Source organism: Macaca mulatta, chromosome 11 (assembly GCF_049350105.2).
Source record: "Macaca mulatta isolate MMU2019108-1 chromosome 11, T2T-MMU8v2.0, whole genome shotgun sequence".
Lineage (NCBI taxonomy): Eukaryota > Metazoa > Chordata > Mammalia > Primates > Cercopithecidae > Macaca > Macaca mulatta.
This window is the reverse complement of record NC_133416.1, coordinates 103958100-103979238: the sequence shown is the minus strand read 5'-3', so window position 1 is coordinate 103979238 and position 21139 is coordinate 103958100. Positions and strand designations below refer to the sequence as shown.

Below are 21139 nucleotides of genomic sequence, written 5' to 3'. Positions count from 1 at the left end.
AAATTCAAACATTTTCTTTGCCCTGAAAGTTATTTTTTTCTTCTTATTTTAAAAGAAATTAATACATTTAGTGGGCCCCTGAAAGCATTGTGGACTCTAGATTACAGGGGCTCACGCCTATAATCCCAGCACTTTGGGAGGCTGAGGTGGGAGGATCACTTGAGGTCAGCAGTTCGAGACCAGCCTGGCCAACATGGTGAAACCCCATCTCTACTAAAAATATAAAAATTAGCCAGGCATGATGGCAGGCTACTCAGAAGGTTGAGGCAGGAGAATCACTTGAACCCAGGTGGTGTTGAGATCAACATTGGAAATGGGGGCAGAACCCCCAACCTCTGGGATTTGATGCTATCTCCAGGTAGACTGTGTAGAAACTGAATTGAAAGACACCCGGAAACCCGGGAGGCGGAGGTTGCAGTGAGCCAAGACTGTGCCCATTGCACTCCAGCCTGGGCAACAAGAGTAAAACTTAGTTTCAAAACAAGAAAGACACCAAGCAGGTGTCCACTGCAGAACTGATTTCCTGCTTAGTGGTGGGGAGAAATCCCCACACATCTGGTGTCAGAATCATGTTGTGAGGGCATAGTGGGAGACACTGAATTTATTTCTTCCCCTCCAGAGATAAAATAGACCTGTCTTTAGAAGTTTTGCTCCTCTGATTGAACCCGGCTGATACAGGCAGTTAGATATATCGACACAAAATTTAGGAAAAAGTGGAGATCTACATCTACAGTGGAGATGTAATTTTAAAAGTCATCATCATAGAGATGTACTTAGAGCCACAGACTGAATTAACACACTAAGGAAGAGGTGGAGGTTGCAGTGAGCTGAGATTATGCCACTACACTCCAGCCTGGGTGACAGAGCAAGACTCACTCTAAAAAAAAAACAAAAACAAAAACATAAAAAAAGTATCATGGGCTCTAGACACCATCCCCATTGTGCTTTATGGCTAAGTTAGTCTTGGCCTGATATGAACTTACTGTGGAAAGGGACTTAGTTCCTGTTTGCCTTGATTGCAGGCTCTCAATAATGTTTGTTGATTTGAATGATAAATGCCAGTAAGTGGAAATACTAAAGCAGAAATAATAAGATTTATCTGATTTCTAAATCCTCGTACTTTCTATGTGGACTAATTAGAAATCACAACAGCATGAATAATAGAACTAACTTAAACTTACCTTCTCTCCATATTCAGCCTCATACCTTGCACAAGGTTGCTGGGTAATATCTGGGCCCTTGAACTTGTGTATTCTCAGCAGAAGCTGGCGCTGTGCATACACCAGGAGTGGTGTCACTTGTTCTGTATACCTCTCACTAGACAGGGGTAAAGAACACGTTAAAAAGAAAACATTAGTTAAAAGACTTTTTTTTTCAATGAAGTCTGTTACTTTTAATTGCCCTTAGAGCAGTACTTACTGTGAAACTGTATTGAACTGAATGGCAAGCGATACTAGTGTTTCCCATTTTTCCACTTGATATAAAACTTCCAGAGATTTTAATACAAAGTCTTGGATCCATTTCAAATCAACCACATTTACATCATCCAAAGGATGCTCAAAAGTAAGACTAGAACCACCGTTATCATTTTTAATATTCCCATAACAACTTGGAACACTGAATTCTCCTTTCTCTTCAATAGGCTGCAAGTAGCACAGTGAAAAAAAAAAAAAAATGTGTAATTTCAGATTTTACTCCATATTTTTTCTGAAAACTGAATGTGATAAAAATATGTAACATGGAAAAGAACTCAACTGAAAAGAAAAAATATTTTTCTTATGCAAGGCAAAGCTTGATAATTTGATGCAGTATTATCCAACAAAGCTTGCTGTGATGATGGAAATGTGCTACATATTTGTGCTGTTCATTATCGTTCCCTATAGCCACTAGACACCTGTAGCTACCAAGCTTTTGAAATGTGATTAGTGCAACTGAATTTTTAATTTCATTTAATTTTAGTTAATTCGAGTTTAAATTTAAATAGCCATATATGGCTAATGTTTACCATATTGGACAACACAGATTACCGTCTATAGTTCTTGGTATACAGTCACTATCCATTTAAGTAAGGATATGAAATCAATTATGGTAAGATTTTTAGGAAAAAACAGACTTTAGTATAAACACATAACAAAGCCCCCTAATACATTGGTTACCTTCATTAATTTATACAATAGTATGTCCATTCCTAGATGCAAATGTCACACCTATGGAGGATGAAAGCATCAAGGAGACCCTCTTTTTGACTAAAGAGTTACTATGTAACAATCGTATTCATGTCCTATGAGTTCCTGACACATTTGTGTAGACCTCTGGAAATTATTAAGGCAAAACAAAGCCTCTTAGATCCATATAAGGGCCAGATTATAGCCCAAAACAGTTGGGTAACTCAAGTCCAGCCTTCCCATCCCAATAATACCATTAAAAGTAACCTATATACACGAGTGGGAAGCATCAACAAAAGTAGAGGATAAACATCCCCTCTAACAAGAGCTGTAGTCCCGGAAGTTAGAAGAGACTTTGTAAGTCATCTGGCTGTGAAATGCAGTATGCATACCTGAAGTCAGGCTGTGTAGGTATGAATAGCAGGTATAGCACCAGTGACTTACATGAATTTGCTTCCTCAGCATAGCGCCCAGCACATGGGACATACTTTTTAAAAGTAGTTGACAGTTTATTTATGCTATGAGTTCAATACTTGTAATTCACTGATTCTACAGTAAGTCTTCTAGGAGCACAGATCTGCTATCAGTTAGTCATGCCTATGCTTTATTTCTGGGATGAAGGACAGGGAAGTCCTCTGTAGTTATTACATTATCTAATATAGTGTTTATCAACAACGAAGCTGAGGGCCAGGCATGGTGGCTCACACCTGTAATCCCAGCATTTTGGCAGGCTGAGGCGGGCAGATCAACTGAGGTCGGGAGTTCGAGACCAGCCTGACCAACATGGAGAAACCCTGTCTCTACTAAAAATACAAAATTAGCAGGGCGTGGTGGCGCATGCCTGTAATCCCAGCTACTCAGGAGGCTAAGGTAAGAGAATCGCCTGAACCTGGGAGGCAGGGGTTGTGGTGAGCCAAGACTGTGCCATTGCATTCCAGCCTGGGCAACAAGAGTGAAAAACAGTTAAAAAAAAAAAAAAAAAGCTGATATTTTATCTCAATTGTCTTGTTCAGCACCCATCTCTCAGTTGATCCCAATCCAAAAGGGGAGGAGCGGGGGAAGAGAATTATCTATTGACCTCCTAAATTTGGCAATATTGAGAAATAAACAACACTGAGAAATAAACAAGACTGACATTTGGAGATCAAAATAGCATATGGAGATTGAGGATTCTGGCACAGTAAGGCCAGACTCTTTTTAAGTTTTGAAGATTTTGTATGGGCCATGTGTGATTTTTTAAAAACTTTTTCTTAAAGAAAATTTCCAACACTTACAGAAGTAGGGAAAGTAATATAATGAAGCCCATGTGCCCACCACCAGCTGCAATGATTATCAACTCTTAGGACACACCCACTTACCCCATTATTTTGAATTATATCCCCAAAATTATATGAATTAATCTATTAATATTTTAGTATGTATCTCTAAAAAAGTAAAAATTAGTTTTACAAAAACATAACCACAATACTATAATCCTACCTAAAAAAAGACATTAGCAGAAGTTCCTTTAAATCATTATTGAATAATTACACTGAAGAGTGTTTCTATTTTCCTTATTGCCTTACAGCTTTATTTTTTTACCTGTGTGTGTTAGTTAGATTAAAATAAGGTCCAAACACTGCAATTGGTTATATCTCTTGTCTTTTTTAATTTATAGATTTCATCTCCTCCTTTATTAAATTTTTTTGTTAAAGAAATCAGATTGTTTTTCTGTAGAGTTCCCACAGTCTGAATTTTACTGAGGATATTACCGTAATTTCATTTAAAATGTTCTTCTGTCCACTGTATTTTCTACAAATCGTGGGATAAATGTAAATATTCTATCTGATTCCAGTTAGATTTCTGTTTTTTGCAAGTATACTCCATTAGGTGCTCTTGATCCTCCAATTCATTCATTAAGAATCACAGAAACCTAATAATTCTAATTCCAACATCCTTTCTTCATTTATTACTTGGATACTTTTGTAAAGAAAAATTCCCCTTCATCAACTATTTGGTCATCCTCAGATATAGTTCATATAGGAGGTAAGGCAGTCAAGCATTTTTTTTTCCCAAAGAAGCCCTGTTTCCTTTAGTGATACATGGTTTTTAAAGGCAACAATCTAGGTCCTAGAGTTGACATTTCTTTTTGAAACCTCTGAACTGCTTTGACTTCTTTGGTGGAAAAAAATCGTATGTATGAGTCTATTTTCAGATTCTTTATTTGTTGCATTGATATATTTCTCTCTTTAGGTCAGTATTATACTCTCTTAATTACTGTAGCTTTAGTATGCCTTGATATCATATATATATATAGTAAGTCCTCCAAATTTGTTCTTTTAAAAAATTTTTTTTGGCCATTCACATTTTTTTGCATTTGCTTATAAATTTTAAAATGAATTGTCAATTTATACACCAAAGAATGCCTATTGGAATTTTCATTGAGATTTCACTGAATTGACAAATCAAATTGGGAATAATAGATTTATTGATATTAATATATATCTCTTCATTTATTTAAGTCTTCTTTAATTTTTTGTAATGTCTTATAGTTATCAATGTAGAAATATTGTGTAAATTATACATATTTCTAGATACTGATACTTTGGATGATATTTTAAGTGAAATTATTTTTAAGTTTTCATTTTCTCATTATTTTCTGCTAGTATACAGAAATACAATTTATTTTTGTATATTGACCTTATAACTTTTTTTTTTAGTTCTAATCATTGCTTTGTAGAACACTGAAGAGTTAGAATTCTCTATGTAAAAAATTATGTTATTCACAAATAAAAACAGTTGTATTTCTTCCTTTCTAATCTGTGTGCCTTCTGTTTCTTTATCTTGACTAATCACACTGGCCAGGATTTCTGGCATGATGTTGAATAAAAATGCTATGAGCCGACGTCCTTGCTTTGTTCCCATTCTTACAAAGAAGTTCATAACATTTCACCATTAAGCATTATGTTATCTGTATATACTCTTTTATCAGTTTGAAAAAATTATCCATTCCTCGTTTGCTGAGTGATTTTAACATGAATGGACACTAAAGTCTGCAAATGCTTTTGATGCATCTACATCAAAGGCCATATACTTTTTCTCCTTTATCCTGTTGTATTGGTCCATTTTCACGCTGCTGATAAAGACATATTCACACATGGCTAGGGAGGCCTCACAATCATGGCAGAAGGCAGGGAGGAGCAAGTCACGTCTTACATGGATGGCAGCAGGCAAAGAGAAAGAGCTTGTGCAGGGAGACTCCCCCTTATTGAACCATCAGATCCCATGAGACTTATTCACTATCGCGAGAACAGCATGGGAAAGATTCAATTACCTCCCACCAGGTCCCTCCCACAACACGTGGGAATTCAAGATAAAATTTGGGTGGGGACACAGCCAAACCATATCACCTGTTAATATGGTGAATTATATTGATTAATTTTTTTTTGAGATGGAGGTTCACTCTTGTTGCCCAGGCTGGAGTGCAATGGCGTGATCTTGGTTCATTGCAACCTCTGCCTCTTAGGTTCAAGTGATTCTCCTACCTCAGCCTCCTGAGTAGCTGGGAATACTGGCATGCACTACTACACCCAGCTAATTTTGTATTTTCAGTAGAGTCAAGGTTTCAGAATGTTGGTCAGGCTGTGCCACCCAGTTCCCAACAGCAGTTGGGAGTCCTGTTTAGAGGGGGGACTGAGAGGAGGTGCCAGCTGGGCTTCCTGGGTTGAGTAGGGGCTCAGAAAGCTGTGAAACTCACTCATTTCCTGCATCACGACTTACTTCAGTCCTGGATGAATAATATTGAAGATATATGCTTAAAATATTCCTAACACCAGGATGTGTGCATGTGTTTTCTTCCCCAAGAAAGCTATAAACAGCAAAAATTTTGCTGTAAGTTTCCCTGTGTCCTTTCTCCCTCTCTCCCTCTCTCCCTTTCCCCTCCCCCGAAACTAAAGTAATAGGAATGTTAACTGCCCATTTTTCTGTGACCAGTGGACCTTATCTATACTCCCAATTTCAATTTCTTGCAAACATACTTTGTACAGTCCTGTAAGATCCTGTCTCCTTTGCCATGCCGCTGCAAGGTCATAAAGTAGATAAAACCTAAGTTGCAATTCCGGTTTTCCTCAAAATCTAAGACATGTCACAAAATAATTTACTGCCTTTGTTTCTTATTCTGGTAACATCTTCCTGCTATATGTATTTCCCACTTTAAAGAGTTTAAAAGGCAATCGTATAATCTAACTCTGGCTACCCATTCAGGACCCCTCCCATACTGTGGAAGATTTGTACTTTCACTCTCTGCTCAATAAAGCCTACAGCTTTTTCAAAAAAAAAAAAAAAAGAATGTTGGTCAGGCTGATCTCGAACTCCTGACCAAAGGTGATCTGCCTGCCTCGGCCTCCCAAAATGCTGGGATTACAGGCATGAGCCACCACATCTGGCCTGATTGATTTTCAAATGTTAGCCTTAATTTCTGGGATAAACCCTACTTGATCATCATTTGCATATATTTTATATATTATATCATCATTTGCATATTCTGTATATTGCTACAATTGATTTGCTAACATTTCATTTAAAAGTTTTGTGTCTATGTTCATGAGGGATATTAGTTCACACTTTTCTAGTTGATATCTGTTAGGGTTAAGCTGGTCTCATTTCTTAAAAAAAAAAAAAAAAAAAAAAAAAGTGAAATAAGCCAGACACAAAAAGACAAATATTGCATGCTCTCACTTATATGTGGCAGCTAAAAAAATGTAAGCATATGGAGGTTAACACTGAAAAGGTAGATAACAAAGACTGGGAAGGGTGGGGGCTAAAGGTGAGAGGAGAAGATGAAGACAAGTGAGTTAAAGGAGCAGTAAGATAAAAGGAATAAATGCAATGTTTGATAGAGGAGGATGACTGTACTTTACAAAAATGTACTATACTTGGGTGATGGACACCCTGAATACCCTGGCTTGATCACAACACATTGTAGACATGTAACAAATTTTCTCATATACCCCATACATTTTCACAAATAAAAATCATTGGTATAAAATTTATTATTTCTTCCACGTGTGTTTGCTCAAATTTTCCAGAGAAATATTGTGGGTCTGGAATTTTCTTTATGTGAAGGTTTCTGATTATGAAGTCAAGTTTGTTAGTATATTTAGGGCAATTCATGTTTTCTGTTTCTTCTTGTGTCAGATTAAGTTGTGCTTTCCAATAAATATGTCCATTTCATCTATCAAATTTGTTAACAAAAATTGATCATATTTCCTTTTTTTAATATCTATAGGATTTGTACTTATATCCCTCCTCCACTACTAATACGAGTAATTTGTGCTTTTCTCACTTTTGTTCTTCATCAGTATTTCTGAGTATACTAGATTTAATAATTTTAAATTTAAAAGATCAAATTTTGACTTTATTGTTTTTGCTTTATATTTATCTAATTGATTTCTGCTCTTATAAATTCCTTTATTTCTTTTTATTATTTCCTTTCTTCTCTTTAGTTTAGATTTAATTCGCTCTTCTTTTTCTACATATAAACACTTAGATAATTGATGTTATATGTTATTAAGCATTTAAAGCTATAAATTTCCCTCTATGCCCTGCTTCATTTGAATGCCATACATTTTCATGTGTTATTATTAGTTTCAAATATTCTTTAATTTCTCTTATGTTTTCTTCTTTGACTCACGGGATATTTGGAATTGTATTATTTAATTTCCAGATAATTGGAGATTTTTCTTCCTATATTATGGCAATCCATTTATAATTTAATTCTGTAATGATCAAAGAACATACTCTTCAAGAGTTCAGTCTTACATTTTTGAAGACTTATTTTTGCCTCTGCATATGACCCATCTTGGTGAACACACCATGTGCACTTGTGCTCTGTTTCCATTCCACCTGGGTTTACTGTACCACAGTTTTCACATTAACTACCCAGAGTTAGCATCAGACTCCACAGGTTTAAGGGCTCCAGCCTCCATAAGACTGCCCTCACTTCAGATACCAGCCACAAATCTCCGGTCACCTAATCTTCTGACGGACCAGCTATAAATTCATGGATTTCCATAGCCCCTTCAAATTGATAATTCACTAGAATGACTCACAAAACTCACTGAAAGCACTGTACTTAAAGTACAGTTTTATTACAAAGAAAACTCAGGAACAGCCTAGTGAAGAGGTACATGGGGTGAAGTCTGAGAGGGTCCCTGACACAGAGCTTCCATGCCCTCTCCCTGTGGAATCAGTGCATGTCACCCTCCTGACACATCAATGTGTTTATCATCCAGGAAGTTCTTCAAGCTTTGGATGTCCAGAATGTATTTTGAATTTTTCTTATCAGATGCATACCTATTTATGATTGGTATGTTTTCCTGATTAACTGATGCTCTTCTTAACACAAAATGTCCCTCTTTATCTCTCATTTGCTCCTTGATTTATATTACCTTGTCTAATAATATAGACTCATCAGCTTTTTTATCTTTACTGTTTTCATGGTATATCTCTTTCCATACTTTTATTTTCAATCTATCTGTTTATTTATATTCAGAGTGCTTCTCTTAGTAGACAGGTACGTGTGTCTTGCTTTTTTATCCAGTCAGACAATCTCTACCCTTTATTTGGCATCTTTAATCCACTTATATTAAATATAGTTATTGATATTATTGAGTTAGAGTGAATGTTTTCTACTTGTTTTCTCTTTGTCCCATGTTTTGTGTTCTTCTGTTCCTTCTTCCCTGCCTTCTTTTGACTTAATTGAGCATTACTTAGTCTTCCCTTTTACTTCATTGACTTTTCAGCTATATCTCCTTTTTACTAGTTACTCAAGGGATCATCAAATACATCCTTATCACTTAGAGTTAATATTGTGCCACTTTATATAAAGTGTAACAGCCTTAATAATTTGCCCTCTTTGTCTTTTCTGCTATTGCCAAATATTTTCCTCTAGAAATGTTATAAGCCTCATGGTGCATCGTGTGTATGTGTTTACTAATCTTCAATGTGTTTAGGTTACATTCTATTTATATTACTTCCATTTTATTTCCATGCTTTAAACTACAGTGTGATAAATGTTAAATGGCTGTAAATTCTAGCAGACCAGAATAATAGAACAGGACAGAGAAGCAGTGGAATAAAGATCAACCGATCACATCTTTTTTATTCAAGCTACGTGATCTTCCTTGGAATCTATTTCTTTATCTGTCAAAAAAATGTTATAAGGATTAAGTGCATTAAGGCTAATTTATGTAGGGGCTGGAGTTCAGTTAATGTTACTTTCCCTTCCCTATAACACACTAAATTTTCAGGCTAAGCTATTGTTAGTTAACATGAATGCGAGTTATATATTGTAAACAAAATTATAACGAGAAGCAAATGAAATGCAGACAAACCAAATGAGGAATCAAGAAAAATGTCAGTTTCTACTTATACTGAGATGCACAGTACAATGATATTTTTAGCTGAACATAATAAAAATAATTACCAAACTGTCCTTACCTTAATAGAATTGGTATTTTGTAGTTGTATTAACATGTCAATAAGTAATTCTGCTCCCAAATAGAATGGTAAAACAGAGGTGCAGAGGAAACCATCTTGGCTAATAGGAAATGTTTTATCAAGATCCACTGCCTGTTTAAGAATTATTTGTAGTTCCTGAGTAAAGTTCCATAAGGCCCGACAGCAGTTCTGAAGCAGAGTCCAATAGCCACCACGATGAGCAAGAACCTATGACAAACACAAAATTTAAAAGACCTCAAAGTTCCAAAAGTTAGAGATCTCTGAACAAACTTCATCTTTTTGCAAATATTATACGTCAGTAGTAAAAATAACTAACATCATTTGTTAGCGTCACTTACATGAGTTAGACACCATTATATGTATTATCTCATTTAATTCGAACAAAAATTTCCATAAGTAAGTGTGTACTAGGTACCAGTATTTTACCCAATTTACAGATGAGGAAATGGGCCATGGGTTCAGCACTGATAACTTGCTGAAGGTCATCTGACTTGGAGTCATCTGACTCCAAAAATCCCATTGTTCTAGGTGCTGGGAATTCAGCAGCGAGCAAGGGAAACTGAGTCTGCCCCCACACTGCTTCTGTTCATTTCGGGAGGCAGACACTGGAAAAGTAGACCTATGAAAGCATAATTTCAAGCAATAAGAAGTTTTATAAAGAAAAATAAAGCAGAAATTAGTTTGAACCTGACAGAGCATGACAGGACAGTTTGCTTTAGACAAGGTGGTCAGGAAAGAAGTCCTCTCTGATGAGGTAGCATTTAAGCAAACGTCTGAATATTGAACAAGTCATGTGAAAGTGGCAGTGAGGGTGTTGGGTGGAGAAGAACATTTGAGGCTCAGGGAACAGCAAGGTGAAACTGAGGGCTGAGGATGGAACAAACTAAGTGCTTTCAAGACTGCTGACCCATGGGAGTGGGCTAAACAACAGCAAAGGTAAGAGGAGCTGAGTTCTGCAAGGTGTTCAGGACCAGTTCTTACAGGGCCCTGAAGCTGGAGGCCAGGATAGGATTCAATGCTCATGGTCAAAGCAGGTGATCCAGGTTTATATTACATTATGTAAAAATCACTGTCCACTCCATGGGGCACATGAGAACCTGTCTTCCTTTCTTATCTAGAAAGGACAGATTTCTCCTTACCTCTTGAGGAGTTTAAAGTATATGCCCTTCCTGCCATGAAAACAAGAAACTGATTTCTCTGTAGCTAACAATTCCAATTCTGGGTTTAATCATGTCTCATATAATATTTAAGAAGAAAAAGAAAGAAAAGCATTTGAGAGAACATGGAAGTAATGGGAAGAAGGAGACCGGGGGCAGGGGCAGGGTTCTCCTGTAGCCTAGAAAGATCTTTCCCTGTGCTAGAAAGAAGAGAGAGATCTATGGTACCCCCAAGAGAGATCAAGTCCCCATAGAGGGACCCCTTGCATTATGAGAGAACCCCAAGTCTCGGCAGAGAGGTGCATGCATATTCATAGGAACTGCATGAACGGGGACAAAGGCCACCTGGGCTCTGGGTGGATGGATGACAATGACTAAAGAAGCTTCCCCACTCTGCCTGACAACTGGAAAACACATGCCCTCAGTATCACTGCAGGTACACCTCAAAAGTGACTTAGGCTCACCCAGCAAGATGAGGTCTCAAAGTCACAACTAAAATTATGTATAGTAAGAAAATAAACACAGTGTATCTTACACGCCCGAGTTCATGGGCTGAAATTTCTGTCTACAACACTGCAAACAAGAAAGATTGCATTACCATTGCTCTCCTGCAGTATAAAAAGATTTTCATAAAATGATCCATTACACACAAATTTGCTCCTCGGTCCTTTTCTTTAGCACTAGAACCTGATTGAGAGTCTGAGTCATAAACTGTTTGCATCTTGGACATATTTTCATCACTCATTTTGGAATTAATAAATGTAGAAAATTCTTCAGCATCTACAGTACAAAAGTAAGATACGACATGATTAAAAACATAGAATTAAGTTCCAGAAAACACAGTAGGTGATAAGGATCAAATGAGTAATTCAGGTAACAAATGGTACACAAATTTCGAGAAAGGACAAGATGATCAGAGATACAATGAACCAGGGAAAGTTTCTAGAGAAGGAGACATTTGGGTCTTAAAGAATGGGCATGATTTAGCTACATGGGCAAATACAGAGAACGTCATTTCAGACAAAGTCGATGGCAAAAGGAACAATGCAGAAGTAGGAATGTACATGTTTTTTGAAGGGAACAATAGAAAATACCACTGTCCTTTCATTTCCTCCCAAACAGGCCATTCCTAAGACACATATATCAGAAAGTGAGCTGCACCTCTGGAGTTAGGCAGTGCAGCAACCTCAGCCATGCATTCCCCTGTTGGTGTGGCATAAAAAAGAAGGCTTTCTCCTGCCACCAACTTCCTCTTAGAACCCTGCATTAGACAGTAAGTCTCGGTAGCAAAATATTTCATTGCCAATTTCATGGTCGGTCTTAGGTAGAGAGCCAGTTTAAAAAAAAAAAAAAAACTCAAGAAACTATATCCTACAATCTATATTCAAAAATCAGACTCTATGGCTATGGAATTCACTTTCAAATACTTCACTATACACAGTTGATATGCACATACCTGTGAAGTCTAATCTATATCCTAGAAGAAATCAGAAAGCATGCCAAGTACCTCAAACATAAATTAACACTCCTGGGGCAGTTAACTGGCATACCAAGAACTCTAGTTGGCAATAAATCCCACAGCACTTAAAATGTCATTACTAAAAGTCTATATAAGTGAGTCTGTCAGAGCCTAAAGGTATTAGAAATAAATTTTTATTTGTGAAATGAACCATATCATTGGTTAGAAAGTGTCCAGGTTCTACCATCTTTGCAGGAAAAGGGTGTGGGAATTAGTCAGGTTTGTCGGACTACAGTTTCCAGAGTGCACCCTGATCAAGAACCCTGTTTTTGGCCAGGCATGGTGGCTCACACCTATAATCCCAGCACTTTGGGAGACAGAGGCAAGTGGATCACAAGGTCAGGAATTGAAGACCAGCCTGGCCAACATAGTGAAACCCCGTCTTTACTAAAAATACAAAAAATTAGCCAGGCGTGGTGGCATGCGCCTGTAATCCCAGCTACTTGGGAGGCTGAGGCAGGAGAATCGCTTTAACTCAGGAGGCGGAGGTTGTAGTGAGCCGAGATCACCACTGCACTCCAGCCAAGGTGATAGTGCGAGACTCTGTCTCAACAAAAAAAAAAAAAAAAAAAAAAAAGAACCCTGTTTACCTGCATTGCATGTCTCTAGATTTTGGAGGCCCCTGTCACCTGACTAGATAACAAGGCTTCATTCATCTTAGAGGGAGCTTTCTTGAAAGATGCTGGCTGAAAATCCTAGGCCAATGGTGGATTCCCCTGAATACAAAATCAGCTTTCATGATAGTTTGGGTGCCTGCTTGTAGGAGTATGTTTGTAGAAAGTCTTCACCTATCTTGAACCACCAAAGGCTACGAATATTTAATTTAAAACATTATATTTGCTGAACAATCAAATTGGCTAAGGTTAAAATACAAAATAGATATTTCCAAATATATGTAATATCATAAAACTAGAAATTTTTAAAAATAGAGCAAACAAGAATCTCCTACAAAATATCAAAACTCAACTAAATTGCTGGTCCTCTGGAAAACTGTGTGTATACCTTTGTGTGTCCACAATGTGTATGTGTGTTGTGTTGTTTAGTGAATAAAAATCTAGAGGTAACTTGATAATAAACTAACGTGTTTATTTTACCTGATGGTAAGTTGGCCTTTCTTTTTTTGGCTGTAAGGAGGAAATCAAGCATTGCTTTATAATTTTCTACAGTCAATTTTCTTGTTGGTAATACTGTTCCTGAATTATACAGTGAGAATATGTTAGGATCAAATGATCGGAAACTGCAAGGGAGGAAAAATCACATTAAAAAACAATATAAGCAAAATTGAATTAAAACTGTCAAATGCAATCTATTTTTATTTTAAAACATTTGTGAGTACTCCCAAATTTTAAATCATGAAGGATTTTGGCACTTAATCAAAGCCCAACATGTTTTCATTAACTTTTAAAATTATACAATGTAATTTCGCTCTTAGGAATTTTAACATCAATATATATTTCTCTGAAAGGGCCCTTGAAAATGGAAATAAAAATATCTGTGCCCACTCTGTAAGCTCTGAAAGAACAATTTATTTCAACTTAAAACCACCTGATTTGAACAGAACTCAGTGACAATGATTACTATATGGAGCAATGTGTCCATGATTAAGGTCATTTCTTTTTTTTATTTCTTATGTTTTTTTTGAGACGGAGTCTCCCTCTGTCACCCAGGTTGGAGTGCAGTGGCGTGATATCAGCTCACTGCAAGCTCCGCCTCCTGGGTTCATGCCATTCTCCTGCCTCAGCCTCCAGAGTAGCTGGGACTACAGGCGTCCACAACCATGCCCAGCTAATTTTTTGTATTTTTAGTAGAGACAGTGTTTCACCATGTTAGCCAGGATGGTCTCAATCTCCTGACCTCATGATCCGCCCGCCTTGGCCTCCCAAAGTAATGGGATTACAGGCATGAGCCACTGCACCCGGCCGTCGTTTCTTTTTAAAAATAAGGTCTAAGCATTAAACAATCTTGCATCAAAAATAATAAAAAGTTTATATTCATTATTCATTATTTTTGATGCAAGTTTGTTTAACGCTTAGACCTTATTTTAAAAAAGAAATAACACTGATTCAAGTAGAACTACCATTTGATTCAGCAATCCCACTACTGGCTATCTACCCAGAGGAAAATAAGTCATTATTCAAAAAAGAAACTTGCACATGCATGTTTATAGCAGCACAATTCACAACTGCAAAATCATGGAACCGACCCAAATGTCCATCAATCAACGAGTGGATAAAGAGATTGTGAGAGATAGACAGATAGATAGATAGACAGACAGACAGACAGACAGATAGAGATAGACAGAGATAGATAGATAGATAGTAGATAAACATAGATAGATAGATAGATAGATAGATAGATAGATAGATAGATAGATAGATAGATAGATAGATAGATAGTAGATAGATAGACAGACATAGATAGATAGATAGATAGATAGATAGATAGATAGATAGATAGATAGATAGATATGATGGAACACTACTCAGCCATAAAAAGGAATGAACTAATAACATTTGCAATGATCTGGATGGATTGGAGACTATTGTCATATGTTCTTACTGGTATGTGGGAGCTAAGCTATGAGGATGCAAAGACATAAGAATGATATAATGGACTTTAGGGACTTGGGGGGAAGAGTGGGATGGGGGTAAGGTTTAAAAGACAACATATATGGTGCAGTACTCCTCAAGTGATGGGTGCTTACTCATGTAATCAAATACAACCTGTACCCCAATAATTTATGGAAAATAAAATAATAACAAATACTGAGTATATATTAACAGATTTAACAAAATCCAAGTTAGCACCAAGTTATCCTGACACAAATTTGATCATTGTGTTATTGTGTTGCCAAGTGATCATGCATGAAGGGTCATGTACAATTGGGAGCCCAGTGACTTCTCAGAATTCAGAGAAGGGTAAGGAAGCCCATCTGTTCTGAACTGTTTTCCCTGTCATTGCCCTCTGAAGGGCTTCGTTTGCCAAATGCCTTCAAAGTCAGTCAGGCAAACTAACTGCTTCTTAAATGCCAGTCTGGTCTAGCCCACATAGGAAAATGGTCTATCTGGAGACATTTTTGCAAAGGTTCAGTTTGGTAGTGAGTTTAACCAAAATCTGGAGAAACAGAAACTGGGACCAAGTTGATTGTGAGTTTCAACCTGCATTTTTTCCTCACTGGATTACTGAAATAAATACCATCTAATTCATGTCTTGTCTCCAGTCTTTCCTTCCTCCAATCTACTTGGTAAGTTGCTGCCAGAGATATTTTTATCATGGCCCTGGTCAAAAACCCTCAATAATCTTCTACTGTATGTAAAATAATGCTCAGATTTAATAGACATTTAAGACCCACCATGATCTAGTCCCAGCCTCCTTTTCTAACTATTTCACACCACTCTCTTTCATACACCCTAGATTGTGGTCAGACTATTTGGGGTTCGCATCCTGTGTTTTCTACCTGGGCTCTGACTCATGTTCTTCCAACTATTGAGAATGACTATTTCCTTCTCTGCACATTTCTAAACCTTGCCTATCCATCAAGACCCAGGCCCAGTGGCTCCTCCCTATGAAACGTGTATTGCTAGTTCCAATCTAGAGGAAAAGTCTTCTTCCAATAATAAAGAAGATTGGATTTGTACTTCCCTTTTACCATTCATTACAAGCTATTCATGAGCATTTGTGACATACCCTATCAGACCCTAATTAGTATATCTGGTTCATCTTTGTATAGCCATTGCACCTAGCTCAGTGCCTTGTATCTAATAGGTACTCAATAAGTATTCTTTTTTTAATGTGTGACTTTACATCATCCTTTTAATGGCTACAAAGTATTCCATATTATGTATGTATCTTCTATTTTTATCTCCCACAGCACTTAGCCAAAGACACTCAGTAAGAGATTAAAAATGTCTATTGAGTAAATGATAGAAAATTGACATTGGATGAGTAAATACGACCTCTGTTTATAGAGGCTTAAACTATGCCTCTATAAAATAGACATTTGACTAATGCCTACTAATATCTACATTTATTCTATAATTCATATTAAACTTCTCTTGGAAATACATTTTACCCTTGCACTGAAAGCTAGATCAACAAACATATTCAAGCTGTAATCAAATTATCACTTATATCCAGCATGTAATTGGGAAAGATTCTGAGATTAAAACTTAATAAATAAACCACTGGTCAGTGATACGGTTTGGCTCTCTGTCCCCGCCCAAAGCTCACCTTGAATTGTAAAAATCTCCACGTGTCAAGGGCAGGATGAGGTGGAGGTAATTGAGTCATGGGGGCAGTTTTCCCCATGCTGTTCTCATGATAATGAGTCTCACAAGATCTGATGGTTTTAAAAGCATCTGGCATTTCCCCTGCTTGCACTTCTCTCTCCTGCCACCATGTGTAGGAGGACGTGTTTGCTTCCCCTTCCACCATGATTATAAATTTCCTGAGGCCTCCCCAATGGAACTGTGAGTCAAACTAAACCTCCTTCCTTTATAAATTATCAGTCTCGGGAAGTTCTTTACAGCAGTGTGAAAACAAACTAATACAGCCAGTATAAAGATGAGAAGTACTCTGTAAACCTCAAGTTGTTAGCACCATTGGAGCTCTGAACATACAAATACAATCCATGTTCATGAAACTAAAACAGTATTTTTCATCAATAATATACTATACCTGACCATCATATGTGAAGAGCCAAATTTCATCTTCGTACGCTCCCCTAGCTTTTGTAAAACCAGGTTAAAGTGTGCACCTGCTAGATACAGGTTCATCTGAGCTCTCCAGGGCATCTCTTCAAGTGATACACGATGGAACCTCTTTCTTTTAACATAACCTAATATTAGAGGATTCAAGTAATCTATCAGGTATCGTTGTGCTGCTTTCCTAACACTGGTTCTCCTATTTCTGCCAAGGGAGAAAGAAGTGTTGAAATTACACAAAAACTTTCAGATATTTAATAAAGAAGAATCATTCCAATTTAGAAAGAATACATCAAGAAGTCACTTGACTGCCCTTATGCAAATGTTTCTGGCTTATTTATCATTTCTGCAGTGCTAAAAATATGAACCAGGGTGGTTAAAAAAAGGCACAGAGATAAGCACCAGGGACAAAGACACCATGTATTGTCTTCAACCCTCTCTGAAGTCTGTGTCCTCAGCTCAAACCAAACAGAGCTTTTCTTTTTCATAACCAAAAGGCCACTGAGATTAGACAACAAAATTAGGATATGATGTTCACATTCATCAACTAAATTCAATATTAAACAAGAAAATCATTTCTCTGTATTGGTCCTTGAGGAAGAAACAATGTAGCAAAATTTTGTCTAACATTAGTTAAACTCTAGAGGAAATAAAACATCAGTTGAATATAGATGAGATGACTTCATAACTGCATATTCAATACACTCCAGAAAAAAATATACTCAAATTTTAGCTAATAGTTTGGATTTCAAGTATAATATATATTCATTTTTTAAAAATCATCCTATCAAAACTTAAAGTAGTCCAACTATTTGCATGTATAGTTGTTTATAGAACATATTGTCCCAAGCATATTTTCAATTTTTTTGTTCTGTTAGCAATGTTGCTAACTCATTGGTCCGCACCATTCCACTTGATTTATGTTGTTCACTTATATATTGTTCAGAATCTAAATCAATACACACACACATACAAGAAGAAAAGAAAGATGGATAGGAAGAAGGCAGGCAGATGTTGAAACAGAGGAGGAAACATTTGAAGAAAGGAAGGAGGACAGCTTTCTTTTATTGTGTAGTGTTTACATTATCACTCAGTTCTAAATATTTTTTAGTTTATTGATGATTTGCTTTTAATCCAAGATTTTAGGGCTTTTTGTCATTGTTTAGTTGGTTTTAGTGATGTTATTTGGTTTCCCAATAAACGTGAATCTTTTTAATAGCTGATCCTGAAAGTTAAAAATATAATTTCCAAAATGAAAATCAATCTTGTCCCCATGTGAGTAGATCAATTCTCCTCAAAAGGCCAAGATGAGTCAACAGTCGGTTGCAACTTCCTTGCTACGGAGAGTGTGATAGTTCAGGGAGATCAGCGACAGGATAGGCTTCCTCCAGGTATCTTGGCAAGGGAATGACAGACTCCAGGTGGCTCGGAACGGAATTCACAGCCAGCCCACAGAGGATACAGAATGCTTTTCCTCTATCATCTGAACAGTTCTTAACATTCAGGTGCTCCAATAACCTGATTTGTGTCTCCATGAGCAACAGGTCTGAGTACACCCACAGAGAGGGAGCTCCACAAGGACAATCAGCACAAATGCTCAGTGATGTGAAGCCACAAGAGGAAGCAGATAAACACCTGAATTAAAAAATATTTAGGAATCCTGAAACTACCTTCTATACATTCTAGCTTAAGGAAATGAGCTAGCATATTGACATTAGCAGAACCAGGATTCTCACCATTAGGGAAAAGAGTTACAATTAGAAAAAGAGAAAACTCTGGAAAGTATCCTGTGGTTTTGAAATGGAATTCCAGGCATTAGAATGAATTTATGGTTTTAGATACATATATATAGAGACAGAGACAGAGAATGCTATATTTAGATAGATATGTTTAGACAGATGATTGATAGATTTAGATAGATAAATTTACCTGAACAAATATATTTCCTAGCTCAGTCTATCAAGAGGAACTGGAAGCAAAGCCACATTAGTAGCCCTCACAACTTAGATTCTAAATACCACTTCTCACTAAAAGAAATCACTTGACTCCAGGGCTGTACAAGGTGTGTACAAGACGAACATCTTGTGGTAAGAAGTAGCTCAATGAAATGATGGAAACATGTCAAAAACTGAAGAGCTAGCCAAATCTAGAGCAATTTGATAATCGAAATAAAGAATAATGTTAATTTGATAAAGAATATCCATAGAACAAAACCTACCACAAATACCATTCTCAATGCTAAAATGTTGAAAATATGAAAGTGTTCCCTATGAAATGGGAATCAGACAAATATGCCCACTAACATCACTTTTGTTTTAGCATTGTATTGATGGGATTAGCCAGAATAATAAGGAAGAAAAAGGAAAAGGGGAAAAGGATTGGAAAGTCAATATACAAAAATAACTCTATTTCTACATATCGTCAATAAACAAAGAGTTCTAAAAGAATCATTCCCAGTAACTTCAAAAACATACCTAGAAATTAATCAAAGCAAAGATATGTAAGATCTATTCACAGGAAGCAGAAATTACAAAGATAATTTAAAAACATATAGAACTAAATGAGAATGAAAACACTTTTAGTAAAAAATTGTAGGATGCAGGACAGGTGCAGTGGCTCATGCCTGTAATCCCAGCACTTTAAGAGGCTAAGGCAGAAGGATCACTTGGGCTCAGGAGTTCAAGATCAGTCTGGGCAACATAGCAAGGCCCTGTCTCTACAATTAAAAAATAAAATTTAGCCAGCCGTGGTGGTACATGCCTGTAGTCCTAGCTACTCAGGAGACTGAAGTAGGAGGATTGCTTAAGCCCAGGATTTTGAGGCTGCAGTGAGCTATGATGGTAGCACTGAACTCCAGCCTGGGTGACCAAAAAATAGATAGATAGATAGATAGATAGATAGATAGATAGATAGATAGATAGACAGATAGATAGATAGGTAGATATATACACACACATATATACACACATATATATGTATATATAAAATGATGCAGCTAAAAGATGGCTAGAAGAAAACTTAAATGTTCATGTTTTCTGGATTCAAAGCAATCCCAACCATACTTCTAGCAAGTTCTTTGTTTTAAAATTACCATTGTACAGTGTGTGTCACTTCATGACAGGGATACATTCTGAGACATGTGTTGTTAGGTGATTTTATTGTTGTTTGAACATCATAGGGTGTTCTTACACAAACCTAAATGGTATAGCCTACTACACATCTAGGCTACAAACCTCTATAGCAGACTAGGATAATAAACACTGTAGGCAATTATGACATGATGGTATTTGTACATCTAAACATAGAAAAGGTACAGTGAAAATATGATTTTATAATTGTATAGGACCACCAGTGTACATGCAGTCCATCATTGATCAAAATGTTATGCAACATGTGAATGTAATTTCAATCTTTCCTCATTAATTATTTCTCTGTTTCTCCTTCAGATTTTTAAATGTATAGAATCTTTTTGGTTAACTTTTCAAAAACTGGTTTCTATCTTAATTGCATTGAAATAAAATACGGTTCACATGATTCCAATTACTTGAAATTTCTTGAGACTTGCTTTAGAGCCAGTAGTATTAAAAAAAGATTACAGACTCAAAGAGACATAGTAATCTCAAAGAAATTGAATCCGTTGGTAAAAATGTGCAGGTATGGTGTGGTATACTACAAACACATATCTGGTACCTGTCCCCTGGTTTCTGGCACAGAGATCTTAAAACCCTTGGAATTTCCAGAGTGAAAGAAATGTGTTACTCACAGAAAGTCCCTGTGGAACATACGTAAGTCTATGCTTAGGAGGCGACTCAGGGTAGAGCCTCTAGCTAGGCTCAGGATAGAGGTTATCTTAATCATCACTAAACCCATGATTAGAGGGTGAGACCTTTCAGCCCCACCCCTCCCACTGCCTGGAGGGGAGGGTGGCTGCAAGCCAGGCTATGAAAACCCTTGAACTAGGAGGTTCAGGGTGCTTCCAGGTAGGTACAACCACAAGCTAGGAGGGTGGTGCCCCCAACTCTACAGGGACAGAAGCTCCTGTGCTCAGGACCCGTCTGGACTTTGCCCTTGGTATGTACCTCCTGACCTGGCTGT

General features: G+C 36.9%; 1 protein-coding gene across 2 annotated transcripts in view; it reads right to left on the bottom strand.

The window, feature by feature from the left end:
* Positions 1–21139, bottom strand: part of CFAP54 (cilia and flagella associated protein 54) — a 391130-nt gene that overhangs the window by 224139 nt on the left and 145852 nt on the right. For both annotated transcript variants that reach the window (XM_015152488.3, XM_077954781.1), the window contains exons 33-38: positions 17019–17249; positions 13436–13578; positions 11421–11602; positions 9645–9872; positions 1420–1643; positions 1182–1317 (exon numbers count right to left, since the gene is read on the bottom strand). In XM_015152488.3, the coding sequence (XP_015007974.2) occupies positions 1182–1317; positions 1420–1643; positions 9645–9872; positions 11421–11602; positions 13436–13578; positions 17019–17249 (1144 nt within the window). The remainder of the gene's footprint in view (positions 1–1181; positions 1318–1419; positions 1644–9644; positions 9873–11420; positions 11603–13435; positions 13579–17018; positions 17250–21139) is intronic.